At 58.3% G+C, this 20,616-nt stretch overlaps 1 protein-coding gene across 1 annotated transcript in view; it reads left to right on the forward strand.

Moving 5' to 3' along the window:
• Positions 1-13,164: 13,164 nt before the first annotated feature.
• NTN1 (netrin 1) overlaps positions 13,165-20,616 on the forward strand; it is a 97,876-nt gene continuing 90,424 nt past the window's right edge. Inside the window, exon 1 of the mRNA XM_027664082.1 lies at positions 13,165-14,192. Within this exon, the coding sequence (XP_027519883.1) occupies positions 13,169-14,192 (1,024 nt within the window). The 5' untranslated portion in view covers positions 13,165-13,168. The remainder of the gene's footprint in view (positions 14,193-20,616) is intronic.

Raw genomic sequence — 20,616 nt, forward strand, 5'->3', positions numbered from 1 at the left:
CCCAATTCTAATCAATCCCTTCTTCAATCACTTCTCTTACTGCCAGTGGCTTATGGAGGAGAGCACGTCATTGTGCCCCATGGCCACCTTTGTGCCAAAACACCTGCCTGGGCCCAGTCCCACCCTGCCTTTTCATCTCCTGCAGGAGCTGCATCCAAGCTTTTTACCTGACTCCTTGAGGCAAGATGCTGCTGCATAAAGTTCCCTTGGATGCAGAGAGGTGGCCTTGTCCCAGCCTTACCAGAACAAAAATCTGTCTCCCGAAGGTGGAACACCCCGTTCCTCACTTTTCAGAACTTCCTCCCCTGACAGCAGGGCGATTCCTGGTCCGGATCGCCCCCGGGGCTATAAGGAGCGCAGGCAGCCCCGGGAAGGGGCAGAGCCCTGGGAAGAGCTGGTCTGAGAGCGGTTTTCGTACGGGCTGAGGTTTCCGCCCCGTGTTCTGCCGGAGAACTGCAGTGACGGAGGGGTCTGAGCATCACTCAGGGCGTGCAGCTCAGCCGCCCCTGCGCGCCCAGCTGGGCCGTGCACCCCTGCAAAACACCTCCTCAGGGAGAGCTCTGCCTCTGGCAGAATTCCTGGGGTCAGCCCGGAGGAGGGACGATGTGAGGATGGTGAAATTTGGTGGGTGCCGTGATATCTGTGACCATGGTGACCCTCAGCCCAGCACCCTCTGTCCCAGCAACCTCTGAGCCTCCAGACCTACTACCACCTTCCACTTCCCAGGGCATCACAGCTCCTGGTGAACCCATAACAATCAATGCCTGGATGTGAGATCCTGCTCTGGGCACTGCCGGTGAAAGGGGTGTCCATAACCAGGTGGCCTTGATCCAGGTCATGATGGGACTCAAGAAACCTTCTGGAAAACCACTGGAGCTGGTTGCACGTTGGCCACGTGGGCCTGGGGACAGCTGGTCATGCTCCTGGGCAGCCCATCCAGCTGGATGTGGAGGTGACAACATCCAAAGCACGCTGTGAATTCCGAGCATCTTCAGCTTGTGCTTCTTCCCCAGCTCACAGCGCTGCCACCCAGGGGAGCCGCGAGGGGCACAGGGCACCACCCACCCCGCCGTGCCCACATCCCTTCATCCCTGTTGCCCAAAGGGAGAGGCACATTTCGGATGCACATTGTGACGGGCATGCAAAGCACCCGGTGCAAATCTGAAAACCAGATCAACAAGTAGAAAGCAGAGGTTCCTGCATCCCTCGGGAGCTGGGCTCTGCCTCCCCAAAACACACGTGCCAAAATACTTCTGCAAGTGCCAGCCTGGAGGACAGCCAAGCTCCTCAGCTGGAATGCCTGGGAGTCTTAAGGCTCTCCAGCGGTTTTGCTCCCTAATGAGTCTGCAGCAGGAGAGGGACAGATCCAGGATAACGAGGATAGGGGCTTCCCTCCCCTTCCAGCACCCTGTAGGGATCCCCACACCCAGGCAGGACCCATCCCGACCCCGGACTGGCGCAGAGGGCTCGTCGTTGGGACCCCAGTAGATGGCAGCAGGGCCTCAGGCTAAGCTGCAATGGATCGTTTTTTCCCATGAATTTCCTTTTTTTTTTTTTTTTTTTCCCCTGCTTGCTTTAAATAAAAATAATCACCCCGTGCAAATCCACTGCAGGCATATCTTGGGATAAGCTGAACTAGGAGAGGGACGTTCACCCTGACCAGCTTGGTCAGTCACCTTGTCCAGGTGACAAATTCAATTTCCTTTCAGGTATCTGAATTATGTGCCCAGATCAACCACGAGGAGAAAATGGTATTTGTGGGCAGGGTTTATCTCACGCTCAGGGAGATGGCAAAAATGGGACAGAGATCCCACCTTTGGACACACAGTCCCATCCAGCCCAACCAAAAGAGGCTGGAAGGACAGAGCTGGGCTGGGCAACCAGAGGAGGTCTCTGCTGCCCAGGAATGGCTCTGGCTCCCTTCAGGGATGAATTGGCTGCATAGTCAGGTAACACATCGAGGGAGGAGCAATGTCGTTTGAGGTCACTGCTGTCTTCAGTAGGAAAGGTTTGGGGCCATCCCACTCCATGCAGAGGATAAAATCCTGATGCCAGCATCAGCCAGAGATGCTTTCAGCAAAGATCTGGGGAGGACTTGACTGACAGTGGCTGGGAATGTGCAAGGGCTGCAGGAGACAGGGAACTGTTGGTGCCCATCTCCTTAACAACCCCCAGCACGTGCTCTCAGCATGCAAAATTCCCAGGAGTAACCTCCCATGGACACTGAGCCCTCCCTGTGTGAGGAATTCATCTCCCACTGTAGCACATGGACCACTGCTGGAATCACACTGACTTCAGTCATGTATTTCATGTTGGGTGTGTGCTTTAAGGGTTTTTCCAGAGGGGTGCAGCTGAAAGGATGCTGGGAGCTTTGGGAAAGCAAGCCCTGGCAATAACAGCTCCTCACAAACCTTTTGAAGATCCCCACCAGCCTGCTCACCTGCAGACCCCAGGCTGGAATAACTCCTGGGGAGGGAGTAAAGGGCAGGGGAAGGGGATGGGGCAGGCAGCCACATCCCCTGTGTACGGTGATTTCCAGGTCCCAGGCTGGGAAAGGATGGATGTGCTGACCAGGGAACTGCTAGAGGAGGATGCCTGAGAGTTGCCAAAACCACTTTGGATTCAGGAAACCAGTCACCAAACTGAGGAGCCGCCTGCAAGCTGGTAATGAGCACAGCAAGGCTTTTCCAGGTGGCCCGGAGTGATCAGCCTGACCACAGCGTTTTACCAAGCCCTGGTGGAAACACATTTAACATTTCCCTTGGGCTGCCAAACAGCACCACGTTCACCAAGGAACACACACAGCTTTTGGTATCTTTTTCCAAAGACACCAAGATGTTGACTCTGCCAGGTGAGGCAGCAAACCTGTGGAGCAGCCCCTCAACCATCCTCCTTCGGGGGCAGCAGAGTGGACAGGACAAGGGGGGGTTCACAGGTGGGCAGCAGGTAGTTCTGAGGGAGCACCACAGCAAGTGCAGGGCTCCCCTGGGCAGGAGGCAGGCACAGGCACCCTGCTGTCCTTAAATTCTTAAACTTAATCAATTTGGCATCATTCCCAGTGGCCAGTTTCATCCTGATGCTCTAATTCACATTTATAGCAAAGCTACTCCATGCTCAGAAATTCCTCCTAGCTGCCATCAGTGTGTGCCTAGGTTCAGATTTGTAAATTAATATTTAAGTGAGACAATTATGAATCCAAACCCTCTGGTTTATCAGAGGCCAGCAGTGATGGATGTGTTACAGATATTTCCACGATCCCCAGGTCTCAGGCCGTGCAGAGTTGTGTACATTCGTCTCTGTATTTTGGGGTGGCTTAGGAACACCTCACACCACACATTAACTCTCACAGCAGCAACATTTTTACTGCATCTGTCACCTCACACTTACTGAAGCCACCAAATGTCCAGGAGACCTGTGGCAGGGCTGGAAGGAGGGAACAGTGATATGGGCAGCAGGGTCTTGGTGCAGCATCTGATGGATGTGAGGTGGTTGCAGCTGGAATTTGTCTTCCCATCCCACAATAAAAGTACCTGGGTGGGAGCAATATGTGGAATTATTGACTTCCCTGCAGTATGTGTGTGAATCAGTTGGGGTGACAGGGACAGGCAGGATCCTGGAGATAAGGCTGTTTTCCAGCAGAATCAAAATCAGGCAGCGTGCTGGAAGCTTTTCTACACCACACGATTAACACTGAGAAACAACTGAAGCCACAGAGGGTAGGGATGGGGCAGTAGCGTGACAGGACAAGAGAAGAAGTTTTACCTTCTTCCTACCCCTTGTTTCCAAGGCGTCGGGAGCAGGGATGAGAACTGCAGAAGTTCATAGAAACCTTTTCTGCCACGGGCAGCAAAGAGCTGTATAAAGGGTGCGAGCGTCATTTCTCTGCTGAATATCTGAGGACGGCGCAGAGTTGTCCACTTGCCTTCTCTCGCCATTGCCTCATTCCCCCTTCCTTCTGCTCCTCCTGCGCTGCCCCGCCGGCAGTCCCGGGGCTCGGGCGCTCCAGGGCGCGCTCGGCGGGGCTCAGTTTGCAGCAGGCAGGCGACGGTGCCGCTGAGCAGCAGTCGACAGCGAGGAATTCAGCTCGGCAAACGAGCGCTCCCCAGCTGCTTCACCCCTGCGAGGGAGCCGGCTGGGACAGGGCGGTGCCGCCGCCGGGCACTGGCACCCGCCGCGCTGGGGCGAGGGGGTCCCCCGGCTCGGGGGGTGCTGAGGCTCGGGACGGTGCGGAGCCCCAAACACGCAGGGATGATGTGCGGGCAGTGCCGTGCCAGGGCGGACGCGGTGTTGGTTGGCTGTGCTCGCTCAGATGCGCCCGATCCCCCTCGCCCACCCTCGTACGGGCACAGCGCCGATTAATGACACTGGTAATGGCTCCGCATGTGGGGACAGCCCCTGGATACGGCTCCGGCGCTCAACACCGGGACCGGGGTGGGTAACCCTCTCTCTGCATAACCCCAGCCCTGGGGTGGAGCGGGGCGAGAGCTCTGTGTCCTGTGGGGAAGGTTCCTCGATGGAGCTGTTGGCCCCGTCCCCAGGGCACCGTGTCTGGGCTCACACGATGCCTCAGTGCCCAACCTGAGCCCTGCTCCTGCTGCCTTACCCGAGTTCTCCTATTAGAAGGTTATAGCCACTCGAAGGCCACTTCATTCCAGCTTAATACTTACTTAATTATAATTAGGTTAGGATGGCTGCCAAAAAGAGACCGAATGCTGCAAAGCTCTGGGTAAGGCTCCTGAAAAACATGTTTCCTGCTGTCCTGATGGATGACATACCTTCATAAAGGGCCAGGCCAGGGCTGGGCAGCCTCCCTTTGCAGAGTTGATTTGAGGGTGCCAGGAAACCCCACAGCACTCCCTGTCTCATATCAAGAGGACACTTTCCTTAAGGAAGATATAAACCCAAAACCTGGATGGCTGCTCGCATGAGCCTCTTTGCTTGACCCAGCTTTGCTGGCTCAGTTCCTACAGATCCTCCACTTCTTCCCTCAGGGAACAGGATGCTCTCTGGAATTTTTTTTTTTATTACTTTTAAACAAAGAAAGCAACAAAACACCCCCTTCATCTGCAATGGTGCAATAGAGCCTGCCCCAGCACTACCACATTTTCAATTGGAGCTGAGCCCCAAGAGCCCACTGGTCCCTGCAAAGCAGTGTTGGAGAATAGTTAATTATCTGGCTAAGGGAGTTACTAGGTGGTGGGAATTCAGAAGCTCTGGGGACCCACGTTTTAATAATCTTGCTCCTTAGGCAGCTGAAATACACCCAGCCCTGCCTGCCCTGGCTCCAGCTTCTGCCCTTGAAGCTCAGCCCAGGTTCTATCTTTACCTTACACCGGCTTAAGAAGATCAAATTCCTTTTCAAGGCTCTATTCTGAATCAGTGGGGAGGAAAATTCACAGCAAGAAGATCAGCATTTCAGCTGCACAGCCTTACATGGGTCCCGTATAAAACTGTGATCTTGGGTTCTCCTAAATAGTCTCTGCTGAGGTAGAAACTCTCTGCATGGGCCAGTTTCTTATGCCAGAACTGAAGAAACTCCTACACTGGACTGATATCAGTAGTGTTCATTGTGTCCAGCAAACAATTCTGTAATGTAGGTGAAGAATTGCCTCTGCTCAAATTAATTATTTAAAGCAACGTTAGTTGTTTTAAAGGAACGTGGTGCACTGCTCACTGCAATATCCCTGCCCTTATCCTGGCTGCTCTCTCTTTGCTCTGGACAACGTCTGACCTTCTCCATCTGGATTCTCTTGGCACCAGAACTCTTGTGTTTGAATTGCTGCTCAGAATTTGCTAAAGGGAGTCAAAACAGAGAGTAAAGGAATGAATTTCCTTTGAGTAACATTGGTCTCAAATCAAAAGGAAAAAATTTTGTTGTTATCCTTCCCAAACAGGGCCCAGGGGCAGATGACTCTGAATCAAGGCTGATTTCCTCCCAGAGGAGCAGCTAACAGTGCCCAGGACTCCCTCGAGCTGCTGTCAGGCAGCGCCAGGCAGACAGGGAAGTCCTGCTCGGCTCTCAGCTTGGCTTTACTGCTTCTCTGCAGGAAGCGAAGAAACTTTTCTTTGCTCCCTGCAGAGCCACAGCACTTGCAAGAAAAAGTAGAAATAATAAAAAAGGAAGAGATGTCGAGGACGATTGATGGCTGCGGAGGTCAGATTTCACCCAAGGAGCCCACCCCAAGTGTCTTCCCTTCTGCTCCGTTTGCTGCCGATTACCCGTAAATGACAGCGGGGATCCCTGCCAGGCAATGGTCACCATGGGGCTGCCAGTGCCGGGGTGGTGACATCCCTCTGCCAAAGGGACAGCCCGGGCCAGCAGTTGCTGAGAAGGCATTTGAGTCCTCCAAGCCGAGGTTGTCTCCAACCAGCACAGACAGGAAAGTCAGCGAGCCCCAAATCCGTCCATGGGGAGTGAATGTGAAGCTGGAGGAGAGACACTAAACTCCTGTGCACACTGTGGTGTGGGGTCAGAGCCGGGCACTTCAGGGCAGGGATGCTCGCTCTGAGTCCCGAACAGGGCATGGCAGGTGAGCTGAGTGGTGTCTCAGATGGGTGCAGAGCCCCGGGGCCTCAGGGGGATGTGTTTCCAGAGACCAGGCTCAGCAGAGATTTGTGAATTGCTCTGATGTCCCTCTGCCAGTCAGACCCACAAATACTTGATATAAAGAGAGCAGTCCTAAAACTAGCAGAAAATCCTTTGCAGTGGCTGGACTTGCTCCCAGGTCCCCTGAGATCCAGGTGGGTGCTTTAATCATCTAAAAATAGTATCTGCAGAGTCCTTTCTTCTACACTGTGCCGTGGTTCCAATAAACTCAGTGGAAGTCTCTCTGGATTAAACATTTTACTGAATAAATTGGATGTCCCCATCCCCTCCTCCCCACAGAGATCACCAGCAAAGTTTGCACAGGAATCTTCCACCTCCAAGCCAAAAGCTGTTTTCTTCACCCCACATCTCCTACACCTCAGCCTGGCAGCAGAGCCCCCCAGATGTGTGAACTGGGGGTTACACTCTCAGTGCCCAGAAACGCACAGGGTTATTCCCTCCATCCGTGCAGGGGGTTCTGCCAGGCCTCCATCAATTCATTGCAGCAAGGTTTCTTCAGCTGTGCCAGGGCGTTCCGGGTGGACCAAGCTCCCAGTTCACTTCTGGTATTTTTTTCCCGTGGAGTGCAAAACATTGTTGGAAGGTCACTGTGTTCTTCTTGTCCCACCCCCTGTAATAGATTGCTCAGAAAAGTAATTTAACTTGGAAATAGCTTGAAAATGTAGGGTAGCCTTCTTTGGGATGTATGAGGAACTGAAGTCTGGAGGGTCAGAGCATGTTCCTGGGCTATCCCAGGCAACATCCCCTTTTTCTCCTGGATGAGACCTCGGCAGCATGTCCAGTGTATGGCAGCATTTTCCAACCCAACCTGCATTCTTTTTCGTTGTGCTACATCTGCATCCATCCAAATGAAACCATTGTTTCTGCAGAGGAGCACACAAATAAATCACGGGGTTTAACATCAAGGAGCGCCTCTGTTTTCCTGGGAATATCTGGTTCCCACAATGCTTCGTCTCCCTGCAGTGGCTGAATCCACCTGCGAGTCCCCAGGAGTGCGAGCGCCGTTTGGGCACCTGTTTGGTCGGGCCGGGAGCTCTCCTGGCTGCTGGGTGTCCCGCTGCTCTGCTGAAAATAAATCAAATATTACTCACTGAGCTTTCCAGCCTGCCTGCCCTACAGAAAACATTTTGCAAGAGAAAATATAGTATTCCAGAGGCTTATCTCACTTGGTGGCAATTGTGGGTGTATAATTGAAAACCGAGTTGATCATTAGAGGTTCACAGCGATGCTGAATAGCCCAGTGTTCAGTGGTCTCTGCCAGCCACGGCCAATTTACATTAAAGGCTCGGTTCCTTCTACAGTCCACTTCTCAGCCCCTGGGAAATCTCCTCGTTGCTTGTTCCTCGTTTGCAAGGACTGTCTAGTGCAGGGAAAAGTCTTGCCTAACTCTGCTCTCGCTGCTGCCAGCGGTTCTGCCCGGGCTGAGCCGGGATGTCACCGGCCGTGTGCGTTTGCTGCAGAAGATTCAGCCCTAACCCCAACCCAAAACAGATAGTCAGGTTTGACCTACCATTCCCTAAACGTTTAATTTTCTTGGGTAAAATTCGCGCATTTTTTTTTTTTTCATGAATGAGAGGAGCCGGAGGTGTGGGTTCCCGAGAACTGAAGAGAAAACTGGATTGAGGGCCAGGGATCTACAAAGCGACCAGGGAAATTACACTTGTTTGGGAGCAAAGTGTAAATATTAGAGCAACAATAATAACAATAACTGCCTGCCGAGAGCCAAAGAGCTTTAGGATGGAGGATTAAATGTCATGTGCGAATGTTGTGATCTGTGCTGGCAGAGCGACATCAGTGCGGGAAGAGCCAGCGGTGCCTTCTTGCCTAATTCCCTTGGAACCAGTCTTTCTCCCCTTTCCCCGCGGTGTTTCTGTAACCCTCCAAGTCAGACAACGCGAACCGAATTATGGGTCAGCATTTCTGCACACACACGCTCCCTTCTCGCACTCATCGCAAACACTGGTGAAAGAAGCGAGAGTTTGATCATTTTTTGCATCCCCCATCCGGCCCTTCGGAGCTCAGGGAATCCCCCAGGCTCCCTCCGCGGCGGCTCAGTCGATGACAAAGCGCTGCAGCAGGACTGGGGAGAGCGCGGCTGCTCCTCGCTCCGCCGCGGGGCCGGCGGGCAGGTGGCGGAGAGCCCCGACGGACCCGTGAGCATCGAGAGGGGGCGAGCGGCCTCGGCTCCGGCCCCGGCCCGGGTTTAGCCCTGCTCGGAGCCCCGCGGTGAGAGATGCGGCGGCCGGCGGGGCCGATCGGGAGCCAGGGAAGGGGCAGCCAGAGCGGGACCCCTCAGGGTCTCCTCGCCCGCTCCGCCCGGCCGGGGCCCCTCCAGACGCCGCTGCCCCCATCACCTGCGGAGCGAGGTTTGGGGGGTTTGAGGGGAGCACCCCGGGCCGCCCGCCGTGTCAGTGTTTAAAAGATCGCGGAGATATTTTCCCACCTCAAACCGCCCCCCCCCCCCCCCCCCCCCCCCCCCCCGGCCCCGCTCCGCCTTCAGCCCCCATCGCCTTGATTTAGCCCTTGGTAATTAATTTGGCATTTCAGAATAGCTACTGGGCTGGATAATGGCCTCATTCATCTCCCCAGCCTAATCTGAACAGAATCTGGAAGAAAAGCTTTCAGAAAGACAGAAACTGCCATTCGGCAACTGCTCAAAAGAACTGTCACTCCAGGGGAATAAATCGCTCCTGATTATTTCAACCCGGGTCTTCTCTGCTTTTCCAGCCGCTCCCGATCCCGCCGGGGAACGGCCCCCCGAGAGCCGAGGAGGGGAAGAGCCGCCCGGATTTCCCCCCTCCCTTCTCCAAACCCGGGCCGTGCAGGGGGAGGTGGGCGAGGAGCAGCGCATTGTTCCCGGCGAGGAGGACGAGCTCCGGCACCCGAAGCCATTTGACTTTTAAAACAGGCTCCGAGCGCCGGGGCGGCCTTTCCCGCTGGCCCCGGTGGGGCTGAAATAAAGCCCTTCTCGGCTCTCCGTCACCGGGGCTTCTCTCGGGCCCAAGGCGGGGGAACGGGGAGGCTCCGCTCTGCCCTGGACCGGCCGTACCCCGCCACCGCTCAGCCCCTGGACCCTCACGGGGATCGGCCGCGTTCCCGGGGCAGGTACCGGAGGTACTGGAGATGCTCCGGTCCCGGTGGAAGTACCGGAGATGCTCCGGTGCTGGTACCAGTGATGCTCCGTCCCTGGTGCAGGTACCGGAGATGTTCCGGTCCCGGTGCGGGTACAGGAGATGCTCCGGTCCCGGAGAGAGAGCGAGCGTGCATCGGGGTTGCACCGGGGCTGGATTCGGCAAGGATCTGTCCCCTTCCGAGGCAGGAGAGGGCCGGGGTTAGCTGGTGCTTAATGACAGGAAAATCAAACCCCAAGGTAGGGGGGCGACCTGTGGCCTGGTACCCCGAGCACCCGCCCTGCTCCATCCTGCTGGGACTGCTCCAGGCCCCTGCCCGGAGCGGGCGGACAGACTCGGACCCGAGGCTCGGAGAGTTGCGCCTCGGTCCCCGCGGAACTGCTTACACGCATTTAATAGCTCGAGGGCGAGGTAATTAGAGGAGAAAGCCTCAGTAAATCACGTTAATGACCACAAGAGCCATTACAAACCCCGGGGGTTGTGAAACACCGAATAAACTCAGCGAGAAGGGCAGGAGAGAGGCGAGAGCCGCAGCCCCGGGAACGCCGCCGGGCAGTGCGGGGCCCCGCGCTCGGCAGCACCGGGTGGTTGTTAAATTAACACCCTGCTAATGGGATTAGGCAGCACCTCGGGTTTGCGGGGGAGTTTAGCGGGAGTCGGGATTTCTTAGATTCACCTCATTTTTTGCCGTGAGGCGTTAAAGAACAGTGCGGGCTTTGAGGGATTGGGGAGGTGGGGGGTGACCTTTAAAAACCTTCCCGGATTTTAAGGAAACGCTAAAATTTCAACCCTATCCTGCGCCCGGCGCCCGGCGACATTCCCAGTGCAGCGGCAGGGCCAGAAAGAGAGTTAAGGAGCGTCTGGAGAAACCGGAGCCAAACCCGCATCCTTTCCTGGAAAAACGCGGGTCCTCGCAACGGCACCTGCTGCGCCCCGAGACAGCCCCGCGTGTCCCCCCCGGGCACAGGAGCCGGTGGCCCCGTGGCTTCATGTCCCCCCGGGCACAGGAGCCGGTGGCCCCGTGGCTTCATGTCCCCCCCGGGCACAGGAGCCGGTGGCCCCATCCCTTCGCCGCCCCGGCACGGCTCGGAACGGGTGGACGGGGAGTCCCGCAAGGAAGGGCTGGTCCAGGACGTGCGTGGCCGAAGGAGAAGTGCCGGGCGGACAGAGCGGGGACTCAGAAACGACGAGCGGGGATGCTCATAGCAGGCACGTGGGAGAGTCTGAGGGCCCGAATTTGGGGCTTCCGGCTGGGGATTCCCATCCCGAGTTGTCCCCACAGCCGCGGCCGAGCCCACTCGGCTCTGGGGAGAGCCCGCACCGGGCACCGTTGTCCCGGGGCCTCCCGCAGCTCTCTCCCGGCCTGGTCCCCACGGCCCGGGACAGTTTGGTCTAAATTGTCCCCTTTCCTCCTTGAGGTACCACCCTATCTCAATTACGCAAATAGGTCCTCAACTCAAGAGCGGGGGAAGATCTTTCTTCAGGGTATCCCAGGATTGTCCGTGTGTGTCTCGGGTGTGCCGGGCTGCGACTGAGTCCAAGGGCAGCTCGGGTGAGACCAGCGGGACTGGGACCCCCCCCCGGTCCTGGGCCGACGCATCCCCAATACACACAAACACCCCTCTTCCTCCGGCGAAGGAGCACCAAGAGCCCCGGGAGCGGGACGGAGGGGCTGTTTCCCGGGGAAGAGTTAACAAATCCCGGGAGTGGCGGGGCTGGGGGGCGGGTGGGGAAGATCCAGGGGGAGCAGTGGGGGCAGGGAGGCTGCGGAGCCCCCGCTGCCCTGCAGGGAAGGCGGTTGCATTGCCAAAGACGCCCCGCTGGGCTAGCAGGCCCGGGAGCAGATTAATCAGGCACTAATTCAATTTACAACAACCACTTTTATTCAGCTCGGTGGCAAGGAATTCAAAGCGGGGAGAGGGGCGGGAGGAGGGGAGGGGGCGGAGGCCGGCCTGGGGCTCACGGCTGCCCGGGCAGCCCCCGTCCCCTCGGGCCGCCCCGCCGGGGAGGGGACCGCGCCGCCGTGCCAGGGCCAGGCCGCTTGAGTGACACGGCGTGGGCAGCGCTCCGAGAGAGGGCACCTCCGTTGGAAAAATAAAAGTGCCCTTTTAATCAAAGAGAGAGGGAAGGGGGGCGAGCAGGGCGGCCGGGAGCCGCGGGAGGGAAACTCTCCGCTCCCTCGCGGGACCGTCTCTCCTAGATCTCGGTACTGTCCCCTGGGGCTCTGCCTCCGGCCGGGATCGCCGGGGGGAAGCGCTGGGACAGAGCTGATCAGGAGGGAGGCGGTGGCCGGGGGTTGCCCCCGGCACGGAGGGTCCGCAGGACGGGCGGGAAGGGGAGACCGGGGCTGGGCCACTGCCCAGTGCGGGACAAGTGCCGCCCTTTAACTCCTTCCTCGCTTTAACGGGAGCCCCGACAAGCTGCAAACCGAGGCGGGGGGCGGCTCCTGTGCCTGGGTTGTCCCAGGGCTGTGCTAGGGAGACGAGATCGGCCCCCTAAAACAACCTGCCGACGGTCGCCAGGCCCGTTAGTTCCCGTGTAGTGCCCAAAGACTCGAGATTTCTCCCTGTTAAACTTCCCTGGCATCGGAGTTTCTGTCCCAGGGGCGAAGGCTGCGGGCCGAGACCCTCCGGGAGCCCCCTCGGAGCGGGCCGGTGCCCGGACGTGCTTCGGGCTCTGCTCCGGCCCCCCCTCCCGGTCCAGCTGAGGGGACCAGTCCCTGTCTGGCCTGCTAGAGAGGGGAGGCCAGCAGCGACCAGCTGGGAGACGTCCCCATCCTGTCCCTCTCGGCGTCCCCACAGGTGGGCGGGGGGCTCCTCCCGGCCGCTCCCCCCCCTCCCCGCTCCACGCCCACGGAGCATCTCCAGCTGCTGGGGCGCAGGCGGCCCCGGGCTCCCCCGGCCCCGTCGGGGGCACAGAGGGTCGGGGGGGAGCGGGATGGTCCTTCCGCGGTGCTCGGGGCGGCTCGGGAGCCCCGCGGCGGCGCTGGCGCCCATGGCCGCGGTGTCGAGGCGGGCTCCGTCCCACTCCCATCCCCCCCCCCGCCCTCCCCGAGGCCTGTGCGCGTCTCTGGCTGAGCCGCCAGTGGATGTCGTTGTTCTGTTCCTTGAGCGCGATGTCACTCCTTTAGCATGACCTCAAACGCGGCGGGGGCTGGGACCGCCAGTCATTCTCCGTGCGAGGGCCGGGGCGGGAGGCAGGCGGGACCCAGCCCCGCCGCCAGCCCCACTTTTGTGGTGCCGCCGCCGCCGCGGTCTCCCCTTTCTCCGCGGGGCTGGCCGCGGGGCGGGCGATGCTCCGCGCTCCCTGAGCCGCCGCACCGCGTCCCTCGGCCGAGGCGCCCCGCGGAGCTGCGCGCCCGAGCGGCGGCTCCCCCGTGTCCCCCGTGCCCCCTCCCCGCTGTCCCCACGCCGCGCGGAGGTCGCGCAGGATGCCGCGGAGGGGCGCGGAGGCGCCGCTGGCCCTGCTGCTGGCGGCGGCGTGGCTGGCGCAGCCCCTGCGCGGGGGCTACCACGGCGTGAGCATGTTCACCGTGCAGACGGCCCAGCCCGACCCCTGCTACGACGAGCACGGGCTGCCCCGCCGCTGCATCCCCGACTTCGTCAACTCGGCCTTCGGGAAGGAGGTGAAGGTGTCCAGCACCTGCGGGAAGCCGCCGTCGCGGTACTGCGTGGTGACGGAGAAGGGCGAGGAGCAGGTCCGCACCTGCCACCTCTGCAACGCCTCCGACCCCAAGCGCGCCCACCCGCCCTCCTTCCTCACCGACCTCAACAACCCGCACAACCTGACCTGCTGGCAGTCCGACAGCTACGTCCAGTACCCCCACAACGTCACCCTCACCCTCTCCCTCGGCAAGAAATTCGAGGTGACCTACGTCAGCCTGCAGTTCTGCTCGCCGCGCCCCGAGTCCATGGCCATCCACAAGTCCATGGACTACGGCAAGACCTGGGTGCCCTTCCAGTTCTACTCCACGCAGTGCCGCAAGATGTACAACAAGCCGAACCGCGCCGCCATCACGAAGCAGAACGAGCAGGAGGCGGTGTGCACCGACTCGCACACCGACGTGCGGCCCCTCTCCGGCGGCCTCATCGCCTTCAGCACCCTGGACGGCCGCCCCACCGCCCACGACTTCGACAATTCGCCCGTGCTGCAGGACTGGGTGACGGCCACCGACATCAGGGTGACCTTCAGCCGCCTCCACACCTTCGGCGACGAGAGCGAGGATGACTCTGAGCTGGCCCGCGACTCCTACTTCTACGCCGTCTCCGACTTGCAGGTCGGCGGGCGATGCAAGTGCAACGGGCACGCGTCGCGCTGTGTCCGTGACCGCGACGACAGCTTGGTGTGCGACTGCAAGCACAACACGGCCGGCCCCGAGTGCGACCGCTGCAAGCCCTTCCACTACGACCGGCCCTGGCAGCGAGCGACGGCCCGGGAGGCCAACGAGTGTGTGGGTGAGTCCAGCGCCGCGGCAGAGGCGGGGAGAAGGACGGCGAGAGGGCGCGGAGGTCCCCGGAGGGGCAGGGAGAGGGAGGGCAGAGCGAAGGACCCGCGGGGTACGGGAGGGAAAGGCACGGGGACATCCAGGGACACGGCGAGCGGCTCAGGGACAACCAGGGACACGGCGAGCAGGACAGGAACACGCGGGGAGATGGAGAACAGGACAGGGTGAGGACACTGAGGCACTGGGGAGCGTAGGGCAAAGGACGGGACGCCCAGGGGCCCAGAAGCTCGGAACGGGGCTGCGAAGGCGCTCGGAAGCGCAGGGGATGGGACACCGAGGCGTCCGGCAGCTCCAGGCAGGGAACACTGAGGCACCCGGGAGCGCGATGGTGACAACACCGAGGGATGTCCGGGCGCAAAGCAGGGGGCAGGGGGAACCGGGGACCGCCGGGCAGGGCACGGCGAGGCACAGGAATTTGGGGGAGGAGATACCGAGAGCCCCGGAGATGTGGGATGGGGGAGACCCGAGGCAGCCGGGACAACAAGACGGGGGCACACCGAGGCACTTGGCGGCGCAGGACAGGGAGTACCGGGGGACTCCGGAGCACAGAGCAGGGGACAGCGGGGAACCTCGGAAACGCGAGGCAGGGGACACCAAGGAGCTCAGGAGGGGGGAGAAGAAACACTCAGGAATCCGACAAAAGGCCGTTCGTGTCCAGAGAAGCGCGGAGGGGCCCTGGCTGGCTGGGGAGGGTCTCCCATCACAGGAGGGTCCGGCCTGGGGTTCGGTCCGGGGATCCCGGAGCTCGCCGGCAGCCGCGCTCTCTTCCCCGGGACACCGACTCAGAGATCCGCCGCAGAGCCCGAGAGGCTCCGTGCCCGGACAGGACGAGGACGGGCTCCGGCCTCCGCGGAGGAGGAAAGTGGTTGGGAGCAGGGGAGGGAAACCCGGCAGTGCCTACGGCTCCCGTCGCTGCCTCCCCGAGGGGTGCGGGCGGCCCCGGGAGGCGGTGGCGGGGCGGCGGGGACTTGACTGAGCCCCGAGGCCAAATGAGAACCCGGCAGCAGCCGGTTCGTTCCATCCCGGGCGAGAAACTCGCGCCGTTCCTGGCTGTCCCCGAGCGGAGACGGGGTGTCCTTCGCTTCTGCCAGGGGGGAATGAGGGTGAAAGGTTTGGGTTGCTCTTCCCCGTGAGTCTTCACATGTCCCGCTAACGATTCCCCGCGATTTTCCATTTCCCCGCTTCCCAGCGGGAGCCCCGTGCGCTGCCGGTCCCCTCCTCGCCGCGGTTTGGGGGGCCGGTGCCAGCCCCTGGCTCAGCCGTGTGCCGGTGGGGACCCAGCCCCGGAGTCTGGGATGCCCCAGGCTGGGCTCTACTCTCCGCGCCGGGATCCCCCGGTCCCGCGGAGCGCGGCTCCGGCCCCGCCGCCGCCTTGTTTACACGGAAAACACGGCCCCGTCTTCCAAAATATTTGCAGCTCCGACGATAGGAAAAAACCCTCGCCGAGCGGTCGGGGTTGGGCGCCTTATTTTTTTGGTTTTGTTTTCTTTCCCTTCTTTTCTTTTTTTTTTTTCTTTCTCCCCCCCCCCCCCCCCCCTTCACAATCAGATGTGTCCCTCGCAGACAGCGCAGTTTCTTCGCCGGCGCCTTCAACACCGAGGCACGGCCGAGCCCGGGGTGTCCGGCGGGGAGGGGGTCCCGCTCCTGCGGGCGGGGGGCACCGGGGCACACGCGGGGGAGGCGCCGGGGGAGGCGCGGGGGTCCAGGCAGCGATGCTCGGCCCCGCTCCGGAGCCCCGGCTCCCCCGGGTGCGGCTCCCGTCGGGACGGGGGGAAGCGGCGGGGAGATGCGGCGCCCCGAGCGATGCCGGGGTTATCTCCGCGTTTGCTTTTCTTCCGTCCCGTGGATCCCTCTGCCCGGCAGCGCTCGGGGACGGGGATCCGCGTCTCGGTTATTTCTTATATTTATTCTCTGGGCCGAGGACAGGAGGCGTCCAGCTCCCCCAGCCTCAACCCCCGCTCACGGGCTGGGACCAGTTCCCTGCCTGCAGTTGCCGCAATCAGCAATACCATAAATTTTGGTGTGATCTCGGGGTGCTATCGGACCCTCGGTCTACTCTACAGGGTCCTCAAATGCTCCTGAAAAATGCTTCAGTTATTGTGCTGGCCCCGTGCTCTCACCATCCTTCTCCCTTCCAATTTATTTCCAATAAAAGGGAAACAAGTTCCCAGTTTCCAGTAAAATGTGTCACTTTTATGCCAGGCTTTGCATTTCAGACCATGAGCAGTCCCAGCCGCGTCAGACTTCTGCAAACGAAAATCGCTCTGTTTTTTCCTTTTCCACCGACTTTGCTGGGAAGTGAATGTTTTGCAAGGATGAAGGTACCGTAAAATAATTTTCCACAACCCGATCCCGGTGCGCCGTTCCCTGGGGCCGTACCTATCGCTCTGCAAAACCAGCCACGGCCAAACAACCGTGTTGCCCTGCCAAGCCCACACTGCCTGGAATAATCCCCCCAGATAAAGATCACAATAACCCTATTCAGCTCCCACCCACTTGTTCATGACCATCAGCCCACCCTGGTTTCTCTCCTAAATCCCGAGAGAAAGTCAGGCCCTGCGGTCAGCGGGGGCTGTGGACCCGCCTGCGCCGGGCAGGGGCAGGGGATGAGCGGGGACTTGGTGGTGATGCTGCCGGTTGCACGCTGGAGGCATCTCCCACCGCTTGAGAGAGAAGGCAGAGGCGGCCAAACCCTGCTGAACAGCCGTGCTGAAGGGGTAGGTCAATTAGCCAAATTAGCTGATTTTGCCTCAGGTAGTGGTGTGAGAACTAGTTACAATTTTTTCATCGAATTTATTTTTTTCCTTTCTGGAAAATCGTTGAGGGTTTTATTTTTATTTTTATTTTCATCTAGGGAGAAAAATTATAGAATGTGTCTGCTTTGCTTAAAAATTTGGGTGTTTTCTTTGGTAAGTCCATTCCCCCTGCCAAAACTGAATCTTTGTTCCTATTCATGCTTATTTGGTGCTGAAAAAGAAATGCACTGCAGTTTCTGACAGAAAGTCAAAATTTCCCACGGGAACGTTTTTTGCCAGCCAGATCTAATTTTTCTTTATCGCTTCTTGCTGCCCGAGAGGTCCCAGCCCTGCCCATGGACAGGACAGGTCTTGTCCCAAGGAGATGTTCTCCAGGATCTACTCCTGCAGAAGGAACCCGACCAGCAGAGCTTTTCACAGATTCGGGTTCCCATCAACTTTACCTGGCAAATAATTCATCCACGTAGAGCTTGGCTTTACAGTCCAGCTTTGGCGGAGTGCCTGGGAGCGAGCGTGCTCCAGGGAGGACACAGCTTGGAGACAAGCTTGGAGGTCTGTTCTCCATCCTCCCCCTCTCCAGTGCCGTTGGGCTGGCTCTGTTTGCTCAGCGCTGGTCCAGCCCAAGCCTCATGTCTCCAACCCGGTTTGTCCTGATGAAGCTTCCAGCTCCCCTGGGAGATGAGATTGCAGCTGGAAAAGGCTTGAACTAAAAAGTTGTCGGAGCTCAACTGCTGGTGAGCTGGTGTGGACACATGAAAATGCAGGCAGGGGCTTGGACCAGATTTAATGACATCACTAAGATGACACCGTTCCACAATTTCTCAGGAACAGCAGTCTCATTCCGAGTGCTGGAAATGAACCCGGACAAGCACCTTCCCTTTAGTTACCATGAAATACCTTTGCATTTGGCCGAATAAAGCACTGCTGGACAAACCCAGGGCTGCAGCCCGCTGACAGGCACTTGGAGAACGGCCTCAGACTCTGTTCCCAGTACTGGCTCTGGTTCTTCCCAACCCATTCCCCCGGGGGGCCGGGAGATGCACCCGCCACCTGCACGTGTGCCTGACGTCAGCAGTGTCTGCCTCTCGGATTTTTGGCCCTCTGTGATGCCTAGAGAGAGTTTAACAAAACCAAGTGCGAGTGCAGTGAGAGAAGGGAAACATATTGTGTTTTCAGATAGGGGATTTGGCACAGGCAGCGCAGGGAGCCTGGTGTTAGACAGGCTCTGCTCCGTGCTGTGCGCTGCCGTAAGGATCCCAGGCTGGGATGTGTCTCATGTCAGAGCAATTTCCGAGCAAGTTTCTCATTCAGCTGAAAGGAAACTTCTTCTCGGACAAGGAGTTGACCAGGAACTATGTGAGAACAGCCTGCCAAACACTCCCAGTGAAAAACTTCCTTACAGACAAACCTGGGGCTTTATCGCCTCCGTGGTGGTCCAGGGATGTATTTGCAGGGCAGTGCTTACTGCAATAGCTGACAGGCTCCCTCCACCCTCATCACAGCCAGGGAAATCACATCCTCCCACAGCAGCGAGCTCCTCTCGCTCTGCTCCCACAGAGGGATGTGAGGACTGCAGGATTTCATTCCAGGGAGTTCCTGGTGTCCCTTATTAGATTTAGTTGATCCCTTTTCTTTCCCCTGCATTAATCACTTCTACCTGAAAAGTCTTCACAGTTCTCATCCTGTCTTTTCAACTGTTTTCCCCAGGGTTGGCAGAGTGGGTAATCCCATTGGATGATTCTTTCTCATTCCCTTTGGCCTCCAAATGGGCTGAGGAGTCAAGCTGGTGGTGACTGGTGGCTGCACCTGAGAGTGTCTGCAGGCATTGTTTGGCTGGGCAAGCAGCCCCCAGTGCCTGTCTGCAGGGTCCAGCCACCCTGGGAGCACACAGCAGAGCGGGGAGTCAGGGCAAGTCCTGCACCTCCGATGGGTGACAACAGTTCACAGTGGACAAAACCCATCTGACCAGGGAGGACTGGGCTGGTGGGAGATGTCCTTTCTGTCTTCTCCTCTCCTGGGGTGATTCAGGGCTTTGGAAATGGTCTGTCCTGGAGGAGAACAGAAGGAAAGAGGTTCTGGCTGGAGTAGTGGGAAGTGTAGTGTGGGTAGGACTGGCAGAGTTGACAGGGACCTGGTCACACAGAGGCACATCCACGGCACCCGCCTCCCCTTCAGTTCTGGGCACTGTGGTGGGATGGGAGTCAGACAGAGGATTTAAATGGCTTTGTAAATCCTTCTGTGAAAAGATTTTGAGGGGTCTGAGTGTTGCCCTGCTTATGGCCACGTCTCTTCCAGAGGGATGTGGAAAGATGCAAACCTTGCCTTGAAAAGCAGCGACGTTCCCAATCTGAGCAAAGAGGCTCTGAGCACATTTTCCATGGTGTCCCTGCAGGATGCCCAGGGTGCCCATATAGGATCCTCAGAGTGCCAGAGCAGGAACCCCAGGGTGCCTATTCAGGATCCCCATGGTGTAATATCCTTTGCCCATCTGAGACAGATGCTGACAGCACAGTATGACGATGTCTGTACCTCGATGCAGCCAGGCAAGGCTCACAGGGGGACTTTGGAGCTGCTGTGTGGTGATACTGCCTGTTACCTTCTGATGGTATAAGGGATACTCAGCATTTCTGACATCCAGGCTTGCCCTGTGCCTCAGTTTCCCCATTTATAGGGAGTAAAAGGAGGCTGTGTAAAATCCTTTGGACCAGGGTTAAGAAAAGCATGAAATGTTCTCATACCTGGGGAAACTCTGCACTGGGACAGCTTCACCAATAACATGGCACCAGCCAGCAACTGGACCAGACCCTGTGAGGGTTGCACCTCTTGTGGCACCATGTGCCATCCTTGGAGTCACAGGGCCTTTTCAGCCCAGCCTGGTGCAGCTCCCAGCGGGTTGTGCTGCATGGGGAATTGGAGCAGTGGGTAACACTGTATTGTTGAGCAGATGGGTGCTGTAGCCATAGAAATATGGGCCCATAAGCTGCTGAGACTCCCATTGTAGCCTCCCAAGGGAGCCTTGCATGGGCAGAGCTTTCTCACAGGCTTTTATTCTCAGGAAGCTTAAAGTTAAACTGATTTCCAACAGAAAGGTTTTTACACCAACAAACAAACAAACAAAAAAGCGCAGTTAAGGCTAAAACAAAACCAGGCTTGGCACTCTGGGTTGGACACTTGCCTTCCCTTGAGCTTGTCCACGGCTAATCTCTGCCCTCCTCTTTCTGGGCCAAAGCATGTCATCCTTATTCAGCCTACACTGTCCTGGCTTGGGCAAACTCCCCATGGCTGCCTGGGGGGATGTGCTGCCTCTCTGAGGATGGAGCAGGAAGCCCATGAGGGCTCTTTAATCTCTGCTGCCTGCAAGGATCCTGCCTGGAAAAGCACTCCTGTGGTTCTGATTTTCCTACCTGGTCTGTGAAATGAGAGCAGCTGGGGCACACGAGTGTGTCTTTGTATTCTTAATATATCTCTCCTTCATCCTCAGGTACGGGGGATGGACTTTCTGACCATTCAGAACTGCTGCCTTTTTGGTTCCTGTCTTCTTTTTTGGGATGCCCTGCTTTTTGGTACAGTGGCTTTGGAGTCTCTTGTGCTTATTATGGGTTATTGTGTCCTGAGGTT

This window comes from Corapipo altera, unplaced genomic scaffold (assembly GCF_003945725.1).
Source record: "Corapipo altera isolate COAL_440 unplaced genomic scaffold, ASM394572v1 122, whole genome shotgun sequence".
Taxonomy (NCBI): Eukaryota; Metazoa; Chordata; class Aves; order Passeriformes; family Pipridae; genus Corapipo; species Corapipo altera.